We start from the raw sequence: 12,858 nt of genomic DNA, 5'->3' as shown, positions 1-12,858 counted from the left end.
TAACAGCTGGGCCGAAGCAAAGCAGTGATTTAAATGACTGACGTGACATACAGCTGTTGAGCACTAAAATAGTAACTAGTGTCGAGGCAGATCATTTGTTGCTGCCTTGCTATGCTTGTTGTCTTAGGTCTCTAAGTAGTGTTGTGGTGTCTCTCTTGTCGTGATGTGTTATTTTGTCCTTTATTTTAAAATCACAGCCCCCGTCCCCGCAGGAGGCCTTTTGCCTTCTGGTAGGCCGTTATTGTAAATAAGAATTTGTTCTTAACTGACTTGCCAAGTTAAATAAAAGGTTAAATTTAAAAAAAAAATCAAATCAGTCCAAATATAATATGAATGTGTCTTTACACCAGACTGATCCAGCACGGTGTCTTTACACCAGACTGATCCAGCACGGTGTCTTTAAACCAGACTGATCCAGCACGGTGTCTTTAAACCAGACTGATCCAGCACGGTGTCTTTAAACCAGACTGATCCAGCACGGTGTCTTTACACCAGACTGATCCAGTCTATAGATGTAATCACAGATAGGACTGTGAATTACATTTAATTCTGGGAAGCAAATAAACACGTACCCTACATCCACAAGATATGCATGTGAAGGATAAACACGGAAGCATTCATGAAAACATATTTCCAAAGCTATCCTCAAATTGTAAAACACTGCAAACATAGTAAGGGTTGTCTAACAAATACCAGGAAACAAATATACCAGACAGCTGTTCCATTTCTCCTACACTATCTAGATAAATTGAAAGAGTGCGTCCCTGCTTTTGTAAATAATACAACACATACACACGCAATCATAGGTCAATATACGCCCCAAATTCACTGTAATCGCTTCTATGGCAAGTCATTCAGTCCTCATGATAGAATACAGTCCATTCCAGCTCCTCAGAGTTTATAACAGAAAAAGCCCAGCAGAGAAGACCAGGCTCAGGAGAGAATACATGGCAGGGGGTCCTGGATAAAATATTGCCCACTTTAGTGTGGTGTCCTGCTGTAGCCTCTCCTGTGTATGGCACGGTGTGTGTGAGACAGTGATAATGACCTGGTGTGAAGTCTCAGCCTGTCTGAGTGTTGCACAACCCAGATCTAATTCCAAAAGCTAACGTTTAGGGAAAAGGCCTGAATAGCATGTTTAGGGATATGTTTAACTTTCCTCGGTTCCATTAGCTAACATGATTTTGAGACAACCGTTCACATTTGAACACACTTTTTTTTCAATCTGCACTAGTCTCCTCTCGGTTTACCTTTTTCCAAACGTGTGATATCAACAACAGTCCCGAACGCCATGCTCTCCTGCCCTGGGCAGCCAGAGAGAAAGGGATAGAAATATGGGATAGGTCTATTTTTAGATAAAGATTCATTTTAATGTGAGAGACAAGTAGTTAATAGGTACTATAACAGTGTTGTTGGTTAGTACGAAGTGAGGGAGAGCAAAGAGGAGGTGAGAAAAGGCCAAGGAAAGGGTGGGAGGGGAAGGAGGAGGCGAGAAGACGCCAGGAAAAGGGAGGGGAAGGAATGGGAGACAGGATAGGACAGGAAGAGACAGGATATGGCCAGGGAAGGTGTATATACACTTATCTAGCAGAGATAAGTCTCCTTTTCATAACACATGTAAATTTATACTATCAAGCAGATGCTTTCATCTCCCTACTACTCAGGTGGTGGCAGTTAGTGGGCATTACTCACTATAACTGGACTGACCAGACTACACACCAAACCCAGAATGTTCCCTAGTAAGGCCCTAATTAAGCAGTTATGACTAAGGCCCCGTCTCTCCTGGTCCTGTAGCCTACTGCTCTAAATGGATACTGGACTCCACTGCAGTCACAATGTGGTTAAATTATTCTGTTCAAACTTGCAGATATATATGAGAGTTCTCCTGATTATTTCTCCCTAAACGTTCCACAAGCATGTTGGAGTCACTGGATGGATGGCAATAGATCAATGAGAAAAACAGGAAACAGATTTCTGCTGCCATGGCACTTCTGCTATACAGTATCCCTTCACATCGCAGGCAGGGTGGCGGGTGGGAGTTAGGTGGTGGGGAGGGAGGGGTGTTTCGTGACAAGAGGTGAAAACGGTTTTCAGGAGTTGTTGGTTGCAACCAGAGGTTGGGTGTGAAAATCTGTTTACCGAGATTGTGTGTTGGGGATGTGGATCTCACACACACACACACACACCTCTGCCAGTTGTGTGAGAGGTGCTGAAGTACAGCAAGCATCTCTCAGCTGGGGCTGTCAGCGAATTGATGAGCTGAATATTTCCTTGCTCTCTCCAGTGTGTGACCCACTCACCCACACCCCCACATCGACTCACCCACACCCACTCTAGCGGTGACGGACAGCTATTACACAAGCAACGAACACACCACTTCGTTTTTTTGGGAGATAATTACTGCATAAGCGCAGGGTTGTTTAAATATGACTTCAAAACGGCATTCAATCCGGGCGAGCGATTCACAGGCGGTTGTTGTCGTTCCATCCTCTCTTTCACTGACGTTAACGCCGTCTCATTTTACGCAACGTTTAATTATGACAACGCTGCTCTAAATACATGAATCCAATTAATTGGCAACACTGTCATTTATCCCCCCTCATTAAACAGCGGTGATTTATTGTCAAGTCAGCAGAGAGGGGAGCGGTGATGAGAGGGGCTGTGTTAGTAATGACAATAGCTAGCAGACAGAGCTGAAGGCAGTGAGGGTTTACAGGTGCTGCTGTTCTACACAAGCTGCTACAGAGTGACAGACAGTACCACTTAGTAAGCTGCTACAGAGTGACAGACAGTACCCACTTAGTAAGCTGCTACAGAGTGACAGACAGTACCACTTAGTAAGCTGCTACAGAGTGACAGACAGTACCCACTTAGTAAGCTGCTACAGAGTGACAGACAGTACCACTTAGTAAGCTGCTAGTGACAGACAATACCACTTAGTAAGCTGCTACAGTGACAGACTGTACCACTTAGTAAGCTGCTACAGTGGGTTCACTACATAGGTGTTAAAGTAGACCGCGACCTGCTGCAGCCATCATACTAGACCATGTGTACATTCTGGAAAGGGTTTGAACATGAGAGCTGCACACAACACACACAAAACACGTTTACAGTTATTCAGAGAAGACAAATGACAGGTTACAGTACAGATATTAATTACTGCATATATTTATTAGTATTAAGCTTTAATCTAAAATGTCTTTGCAAATTCTTTTTTTTAACTGTGCAGACATGAAACATTACTTTTGGCAGCATATCAGCATGCTGGAAAGATAATCAGAATGGGCTTTAAGGTAGTGCCATTAAATAGCAGGTTGTCACATAGCTCTGGAAATGACAGGTACCAGAGTCAGGTAATGAGGTCTATCTTATCTAGATATGTCTGGGCCCGTATTCATAAAGGTTCTCGGAGTAGGAGCGCTGATCTAGGATCAGATTAGCCTTTTAGATTACAATGAATAAGATTCCATGGACAGTGTGGACCCGATCCTAGATCAGCACTTATACTCCGGAGACGGTTGATACATGTACACACAGCCCCTGGTAGTTACTGTTCACTGTGCAGTCAGTCTCTTCGTTATTAATACTGGATGTGATATCCCTCCTTGTTTGGATGCGAGTGGTTCTGTACAGACCATCCACTCGACTCCTCAAAATGGAGGAATTCTCACCGGCTCACTGATGCAGTGATAAACACACCCTCCATTTTGTGAAGTCATTTGGGAAATCAGCCAACAAAAAGAATACTGTGAAATAAACGGAACTCAAGCCATCCTCTCACACTGTGGTCTCTACATAGGAGGGGTCCTCAGCTAAATCAACATGATCACCTCTACCCAAAATCAGCAACATAAGCATTAAAAACCTTTTAGGTATTTTTTTTAACCAGTGTTGGAAAGTAAAGAATTCTTTAATTCTGTTAAGTTAAAATACATACAAAATCCTTTCTTCTTGGTCAACACTTTGAAAGCCAGCACTGCCATGAAACGACTGTTTATTGTATTGTCATTTTGGACCATTATCAGTCTGTAACAATATATGCAGCAGGTTGTTGGATCATACACTACCGCGCTGGCCTGGTTACGCATCCACCATCGTTGCTAGAACCATGCTGGAAAGGACCATGTGAAAAGCCTTCAGAGCCAGCACAGTTTGGATGAGGTTGGTATGATCGTGTGAAAAGGGTACGTATGAAGTGAAGCTCTAGTCTGATATCTGTATAAGGATACGTTGGGTGGGTTAACGCACCCCCCTTGGGTTGTGCCATGGCGGACATCTTTGTGGGCTATACTCGGCCTTGTCTCAGGATGGTAAGTTGGTGGTTGAAGATATCCCTCTAGTGGTGTGGGGGCTGTGCTTTGGCGAAGTGGGTGGGGTTATATCCTGCCTGTTTAGCCCTGTCCGGGGGTATCATAGGATGGGGCCACAGTGTCTCCCGACCCCTCCTGTCTCAATGCTGCAGTAGTTTGTGTTGGGAGGCTAGGGTCAGTCTGTTATATCTGGAGTATTTCTCCGCACTTTGAGATATCAGCTGATGTAAGAAGGGCTTTATAAATACATTTGATTGTGTCGCTCTGGTCTGATATTTGTATAAGGACAGTGAAGCTCTGGTCTGATATCTGTATAAGGACAGTGAAGCTCTGGTCTGATATCTGTATAAGGACAGTGAAGCTCTGGTCTGTATAAGGACAATGAAGCTCTGGTCTGATATCTGTATAAGGACAGTGAAGCTCTGGTCTGTATAAGGACAATGAAGCTCTGGTCTAATATCTGTATAAGGTTTAACAGGAGAACGGTTCAGTTCACCAGTCAACCCCGACCTCTGGCTTGGGACCCCTTGACTTCAGATCAGACTTGGGTTCAAGTTAAAAAATAGATTATTACATATACTTTATCTGTGCTTGATTGAGCTTGCCTGACATAATGGAACAATAGAATCATCACAAACCTAAAACTAACCTATCTGGCACTCTAGGCAAGCTAGAGCAAACAATACAAATATTTGAACGATTTCAACTAGAATTTGTGGCCCAGGGTTACTTCAGATGAGTTTGAATGGAGTTGGTTACACACACACACTTACAACAGTATAGGGTAGTACGACAGATGTGTATTATCAAATCTCCATCATGAACATCTAGTCTACAAGTTGGTAAATTAAGACAATGTGTTCAGTTATAGTTTAAGACTCTGTGCTTCTAATAATGTTATCCAAGTCACTACCTTTGGTGGTGACAGTTTAAGATTAGATGACATTTCTCTCAGGGTCTGACGTTGAGCTCTTTCTTCTACACTACAACCTTAAAACCGTGCAGAAAATAACACTTAGAAAATAAGGATTTTTTTTGTGTAAACATACAAAAGGGGTTAGAAGCGTTAGGTCAGAGGTCAACGGATGATGTCAAAGGAATAACCAAGTTTACCATCTGTTTGGATAAGTCTGCGAGGTTCCGCCAGTCCTGAATCCAATCCCTGACCACCACCAAGTTCCAATGTCCATAATTGCCTACCACTTAAAATTCACCTCCAAATACATTGCTGCTTCATTCTAAGTAGTATGCTAGTGTTGGATATTGGAACGGAAATACTCGACTGACTCTCCCTGCTCTCTCTCTGTGTGTGTGTGTGTGTGGAGGGCCTAGTGATCCTCGAAGCCGGGCATGGGGAAGGGACGTGCGAAGGCCTCCACTCGTTTCCTCAGCTCTGCCATGCGGGCGACTGTCTCTGGATCCTCCAACAAGAAGTTCTTAAAGTCTGCAAGTTTCCCTGGAGAGAAGACAGTAGAGCAGATGTTTTCAGCTTTTGTGTCACTTCCTGTATTTTAACACCAATGGCTTGCGTTTTCTCGACTCAGTCACTCTGTTAGACGTCGCCATCTCTTTGGGTTAGCTAACGAATTTAACTGGCACTTCTTCCAGATTGTTACAGGAGATGGAAGAACTGTGACAAGAAAAATACCCTGACTTTAGATTTAAAACAAAGTTTCGGGCATCACGGCCACCATCAGAATGTACAAACACATGGACTTAGTCCCAAATGGCACCAGGGCGAATAAGGCTCCGGTCAAAAGTAGTGCGCTACGAAGGTAATAGCTTGGCATTTGGGACGCAGAAAAAGGCAAGACAGGGGGGAGACTGATTAGGTGAACTGATGGAGTACACACAGCTGGTGAGGAAGAGGAACTCACCAGTCTTCTTCTTGACGTCCAGGGCGATCTTAAAGCCTTCATCCATGAACTCCACCACCTGGACAAAGTCTGTCTCCTTGAACTGTCTGGAGGTCAGCGCCGGGGCACCTGGGAGTTAGGAATAGGAGGAGCGTGTCAGTGATAACCAGGGACACAGAAAGCTCAGGTGTTACATGCATGGTAATTCAAGGTTAACGTAGGATAGATTTGATTCTAATAAGAAAATGTGGCGTTCCACAGGGATTGATTCTTGCGTCTCTTTTTTACCTCCTGACAAACATCAAAACAGCATTTGGTTATTTTAGGAGTGATGAATAAATAAAGTAAATTAAATTAATAGTTCAAAACATTACAATCATCTTTCTGGTCACAATGTATACAAAAGAGCATACACACAATGTAGCCATTGTGTTCTGAATGGTAAAACGGGGTTCCTGCCTGTGGTGTTCCATACGCGGTAAAACAGGGTTCCATACGTGGTAAAACGGGGTTCCTGCCTGTGATGTTCCATACGTGGTAAAACAGGGTTCCAGCCTGTGGTGTTCCATACATGGTAAAACAGGGTTCCAGCCTGTGGTGTTCCATACTGTGTAAACAGGGTTCCAGCCTGTGGTGTTCCATACGTGTAAAACAGGGTTTTCCAGCCTGTGGTGTTCCATACGTGGTAAAACAGGGTTCCTGCCTGTGGTGTTCCATACGTGGTAAACAGGGTTCTCAGCCTGGGTGGTGTTCCATACGTGGTAAAACAGGGTTCCATACGTGGTAAAACAGGGTTCCAGCCTGTGGTGTTCCATACGTGGTAAAACAGGGTTCCAGCCTATACATCACATACACACTCACTCAGGTGTTATATTCTGGGCCAAGTGGTCCAGACAGTGTGACACCCACCTAGCCTGAGGCCCCCAGGCGCCAGGGCACTCTTGTCCCCAGGGCAGGTGTTCTTGTTGGCTGTGATGGACACCAGCTCCAGAACTCTCTCTGCTCTGGCTCCATCGATGCCCTTAGGCCTCAGGTCCACCAGCACCAGATGGTTCTCCGTCCCCCCTGAGGAGGAAACAAAAGACATTTTTATGAAGCATACCATTTCTTTGTTTAAGTGAGTGCTCTCCACTTTTTTGACGAGATAGCACTTGAGATAAAACAGTCAGCAGGTAACTAGTTAGAAAACACATAGTAAAGTAGTACCTGACACCAGCGTGTATCCTTTGCTCAGTAGGGCCTCAGCCATGGCCTTGGAGTTACGCATCACCTGGCCAATGTACTCTCTGAACATCGGCGTCTGGGCCTAGACATAACAAGAGAGGGAAACGTGTGAGTCAGTTCACACTTTAGGAGAAGAGTGAAGAATGGGGACACAGCCACAGAGACTGGGTGTGGACTTTCATGGATTCATGGAGAGACAGAAAGACGTGGTACCTGTTTGAGTGCGACGGCCACCCCAGCGATGGCATGGTTGTGGGGTCCCCCCTGCAGAGAGGGGAACACAGCGAAGTTGACCCGGTCCTCCAGGTCATATTGGACCTCCCTCCCCTTCTTGTCCACAGAACGCACGCCCTTACGGTAGAAGATCAGACCAGCCCTGGAGGGGAGAGAGAGTCAGACAGGTCAGCCTGGAGTTCAGGTTAAGACATTTGCAACTCAACACCTTCATGGACAAACAGACTGTTGCTAAATAAGTGCACACTTCGGGATAAGTGTGGAGAATTGGGGATATAGACCCTTTCTTTTTGTTCACAAACATGTTGCTGCTCTACTTTCCAGATGTTGCTTTAATTCATTAAATAAACTACAATGAACTACATGTACAATAATGTTCAAACACAATGTCCTCTCCGCTAATCCCACCCTCACAAGCCTGTACGTGGCTCCTCAAGGGACCGGTGCGTTGTGGAGGAGACCATGTCAGCATACACAGCCACGTTACATACCTGGCTCCTCGGAGGGACTTGTGCGTTGTGGACGTGACCATATCAGCGTACTTGAAGGGCGAGGGGACAGCCTTCGCAGCTACCAGACCACTGATGTGGGCCATGTCAGCCAGCAGGTAGGCTTTCACCTCCGTACACAACTGGATGGGGAAAACAGAACATTTTATAGTATGTGAAATTTTGAAAATTGATAATGCCTCAAATGCCAGGAAGTCACTCATTTTGGCTTCTCATCTAGTATAATTCACTACACACTATTGAAGAAGAGAACGGTCTTTTCACACGTATGTGACAACAGTTGATAATCAGAATACGAGTCCGGCTCTACTAAAATGAACAAATGAGGTGAACAAGCAAGACTGCGCATTATAGCATGCCATGTCAGTATGGATAAGTAGTATGTTGATATTTGTTGTTTACTGCATATTTTTCTTACTAAAAACAGTACATGATTTCGGACACAGGCCCCTGCGGGCCGTTCCTCTGTCCCCTGCGGGCCGTTCTGGCCGGGACAAGGCTTACTTGAACTAAGGATTGGGGCTTTTTATTCCCAGCACCACATAACATGCATTGAAACAAGGATATGCTGAATTTGAGATTTGATAAGGCTACACACTTTTCATGACAAAAGTGTGACTCTCCAGTACGGGCTTTCTAAACAAGAAAAGCTACAGAATGCCATCTTTAATGATGCGTTGCCTCTCCCCCGTCAACTCTTCCTAATGAAGCACCAAAAAGTCAGCTAACATGTAAATGGTTGCTAGGCAAAGTCAGTAATACAGACGCTATAGGAGGTCTCATTAAATCATTCTCTCCCCCTTTATTTTATTACTTAACCTTTATTTAACTAGGCAAGTCAGTTAAGAACTTAATTACAATGCCGGCCTACCCCGGCCAAACCTCTAGCGACGCTGGGCCAATTGTGCACCGCCCTATGGGACTCCCAATCACGCCCGGTTGTGATAATGCCTGGAATCGAACCAGGGTCTGTAGTGACGCCTCTAGCACTGAGATGCAGTATCTTGGGGCGCAGGGCCCCTCGGGAGCCCCCTGACTACATCAGATATAGAATCAGGTCAGTGGCAGCCATATTGGAGAGTTAGAGTACGTCCCAAATGGCACCCTATTCCCTACATAGTGCACTACTTTAGACCAGGGCCCATAGAGATTGGTCAAAAGAAGTGCACTATATAGGGAATAGGGTGCCATATGAGTAACAGCCTTAAAAAGCAGAATGTAGCTACTGTACTGTAGCCTTAAGGACAAATAGAAGTACCTTCAGACACAGTGGAGCTAGTGCAGCGGGAAGAGAAGGAGAGCGAGAGAGGGAGGTAGTCACAGACAGACGAAGGAGAGCGAGATAGAGGGAGGTAGTCACAGACAGACGAAGGAGAGCGAGATAGAGGGAGGTAGTCAGCAGGAAGACAAGGAGAGCGAGATAGGGAGGTAGTCCACAGACAGGCGGGAGAAGAGTCTGTACCTTTTGATGGGGTAGTCATGAGGCGAGCGTAGGCGCTGGTGCTGCAATGATCAACTTGGGCGCGAAGAGACGGGCAGTCATCTCAGCTGGTCATAGTCAATGAGCCCTGTGGCAGGCTGGAGAAAGGGAGAGAGAGAGAGTAGAGAGAGAGAGAGGGAGAGGGATAGAGAGAAGCGAGAGGAGAAAGGGAGAGAGAGAGAACGAGAGAGAGGAGGGAGAGGGATAGGAGAGAAAGCGAGGGAGAAAGGGAGAGAGAGAGAGTACGAGAGAGAGAGAGGGATAGGAGATAGAGAGAAAGCGAGAGGAGAAAAGGGAGAGAGAGAGAGTACGAGAGAGAGAGAGAGGGATGAGAGAAGCGGAGGAGAAAAGGGAGAGAGAGAGTACGAGAGAGAGAGAGAGGGGATAGGAGAGAGTAGAGAGCGAGAGAGCGAGAGAGCGCGAGAGAAGAGAGGAGAGGAGAAGGGAGAGAGAGAAAGCGGAGGAAGAGGGAGAGAAGGAGAGGAGAGAGAGAAGAGAGATGGTCGAGAGGAGAAAGGGAGAGAGAGAGAGGGATAGAGAGGAGAGAGATGGTCAGGAGGAGAGAGAGAGAGAGAGAGAGAGAGAGAGAGAGAGAGAGAGAGAGAGAGAGAGAGGAAGAGAGGGTAGAGAGAGAGAGAGAGAGAGAGAGAGAGAGAGAGAGAGAGATAGAGAAAGGGAGAGACATACACCTGTTAAGAGGAAACTGATGCGTCACATCAACAACAGTGAGAGAAATAGGAATAAGACAGGAAGTCCTATACAGGATATGTTTCTCCATAGGGGTCCATTCAATTGTGGTTTTCTTTCTATCCCTCAACCCCAAAGCTTTACAACAAAGTGTTGGTCAGCTAGATATCTTATAACTAATAAGTTCAAATGTGTAAAAAGGTGCCAAAAGCTCCGCAGTTGAGCATTTGGTTTGCTAATTTAGTAGCTAGTTAGCCATCTTGCTACGTGGTTAGCTTCTTCCAAAATCAAGCTTGGTAACAGCGGAGAATCCCCTCCTGGATCAAGAGCCTTGGTGGCTAATATTTGTTTTGTGCGTGCAACAAACTGTAGGATTTTTTAGTTACGTGTATAGTTCAGGTCAGAACCCGTACAAAATGTTAGCAACGCGCTCGTTAGCATTCTGTATGGTATTTTACATGTACTTTTCAGCATTGCTAAAGTTCAGATTAAAGAGTATCCTGTGAGGTTTGAAAACAGCGCTCCTTGTGTTCAGCGCCGGTATTACCGAATAACCCTATATGGCACAAGGTTGATATGAAGGTATGACAATTTGGATACCGTCCAAGCCTACACACCATAGCATTGATCACATTACCACAACACACACGGACAGAGAAACACACCCACACAGGCAGTCAATTTAGGAACTACATTTACAATTCAATAAATGGAACACACACACGACTACTACAGGACTATATTGATCACCTGAACCCTACACAGGCTAACAGAGAACAGGAAAATAACAGAAATGGATAAATCGCTACATCGCTGGCCAGTATCGACCAGTAACACAGATCACTAACAGTGCATAGAAGGATAGATATGACTATTTATTGTAACTTTTCCATTTCATTCCCATTGCATTAGTGATGAGTAGCGTTTATAGTAGTATTAGCTACTGCCACTACAGATAAGGAGAGGTAAGGACAAGAATGTTCCCCACTAGGAGACAAGTGAAGATGGCAAGTTGTCTAGTTAAGAGGGTGTGGACACCGGACCGGGTTAAACGGTTACATTAAAGCTCCGAACCGGTCTTTCCTTGATTCCTCCTTCTCAAACCCATTGGAGGAGAAAATCAAAAGTCCCTCCCCTCAGACCTTCTCCTCCAATGGGTTTTGAGAAGGAGACGAGGAGAGAGGGAGCGGGAAGGAGTGGAGTGTGGCTCTGCTTACATTGAGCTTGTAGGGCATGGACTCAAAATAGATGGAGGTAGCAGATATCCTCTTGGTGTCAGACATGTAACCATGGGTCAGACTGCAGAAGGACAACAACAACGACAATATTTGTGTTATTCAATATACACTTAGGATATTTAGCAGACGTTCTTATCTACAGTGATTTAGTCAGCCTGCTTGGTAAGATTACTGTATAGCACCATTATTGTAAGTTACTTACAATAAACATAACATATTTCATATTTTTCCTCAATATATGTTCAAATTAACAAGGCAACAAAAGAAAAGGTAGAGTGAATAAGGAAAGTAGAGAGCGAAGGACTGGTAGTCTGAATTGGTGAGGGAAAGAAATCTAGATAGAGACTGAGGCAGAGATAGAGGCCGACCCAGAGAGGAGACAGAGAACTGAATAGGCAGAGAACTGAATAGGCAGAGAACTGAATAGGCAGAGAACCCCTCCCAATATATGTTCAAATTACAAGGCAACAAAAGAAAAAGCTAGAGTGAAAAGGAGAAGTAGAGACGAAGTGACTGGTAGTCTGAATGTTGAGGGAAAGAAATCTAAGAAAGCAGACTGAGGCAGATATAGAGCCACCCAGAGAGGAGACAGAAGACTGAATAGGCAGAGAAACTGAATAGGCAACGAAAGAGAGACTGAATAGGCAGAAAACTGAATAGCAGAGAACTGAAGCGCAGAGAACTGAATAGGCAGAGAAAACTCGAATAGAGCAGATGAACTGAATAGGCAGAAACTGAACCGAGAAGGCCAGAGATAGGACAGAGATTAGAGGCACGAGACTAGAAACTGAATAGGACAGAGACTGAGGCAGAGTATAAGAGGCCGACCGGAGAAAGGCAAAAAGGAGACAAGAACCTCGAATGGACAGAGACTGAGGCAGACGGCTACATAACTTCCAACCTCAGGCCAGGTCCAGGCCCATGACTGCGGTCGTGAGGTTGAGGACGCCGAGTGTAAGCAGCGAACTTGGCGGCAGAGCCAGAGTAGGGCCTGGACGATTCACCCCCCATCAGGGCAGGGTCCAGGTCAAAGTCTCCAGCTCTCTTCTGCACAACAACTCTATCCTGGCTCCAATCACACCTCAAGACTCACCAATAGTACCCTAGAGAAGAGGAGAGCGTTAACACTTCAGCTGCTCCACCATAGTACCTAGAGGAGGGAGAAGGTTTAACACTTGTCTACTGCTCCAGCCATAATTACCTAGAGAAGAGGAGAGGGTTTAACACGTCACTTGCTCCAACATAGTACTAAGGAGAGGACGTAACACGTCTCACTGCTCCACCATATACCTAAGGCAAGGAGAGGTTACACTGTCTCTG

At 45.3% G+C, this 12,858-nt stretch overlaps 1 protein-coding gene across 1 annotated transcript in view; it reads right to left on the bottom strand.

The window, feature by feature from the left end:
- Window positions 1–5,191: 5,191 nt before the first annotated feature.
- The window catches only part of LOC112069557 (serine hydroxymethyltransferase, mitochondrial-like), a 30,393-nt gene continuing 22,726 nt past the window's right edge, over window positions 5,192–12,858 (bottom strand). Inside the window, 11 exon segments of the mRNA XM_070438587.1 lie at window positions 5,192–5,766; window positions 6,188–6,295; window positions 7,076–7,231; window positions 7,373–7,472; window positions 7,604–7,766; window positions 8,116–8,255; window positions 9,596–9,681; window positions 9,684–9,711; window positions 11,518–11,599; window positions 12,433–12,464; window positions 12,466–12,607. Coding sequence (XP_070294688.1) covers window positions 5,639–5,766; window positions 6,188–6,295; window positions 7,076–7,231; window positions 7,373–7,472; window positions 7,604–7,766; window positions 8,116–8,255; window positions 9,596–9,681; window positions 9,684–9,711; window positions 11,518–11,599; window positions 12,433–12,464; window positions 12,466–12,607 — 1,165 coding nt within the window. The 3' untranslated portion in view covers window positions 5,192–5,638.

Source organism: Salvelinus sp. IW2-2015, unplaced genomic scaffold, assembly GCF_002910315.2.
Source record: "Salvelinus sp. IW2-2015 unplaced genomic scaffold, ASM291031v2 Un_scaffold1047, whole genome shotgun sequence".
Classification (NCBI taxonomy): Eukaryota; Metazoa; Chordata; class Actinopteri; order Salmoniformes; family Salmonidae; genus Salvelinus; species Salvelinus sp. IW2-2015.
Note: the sequence above shows the minus strand (reverse complement) of the source record. Positions and strands in the feature narration are given on the sequence as shown.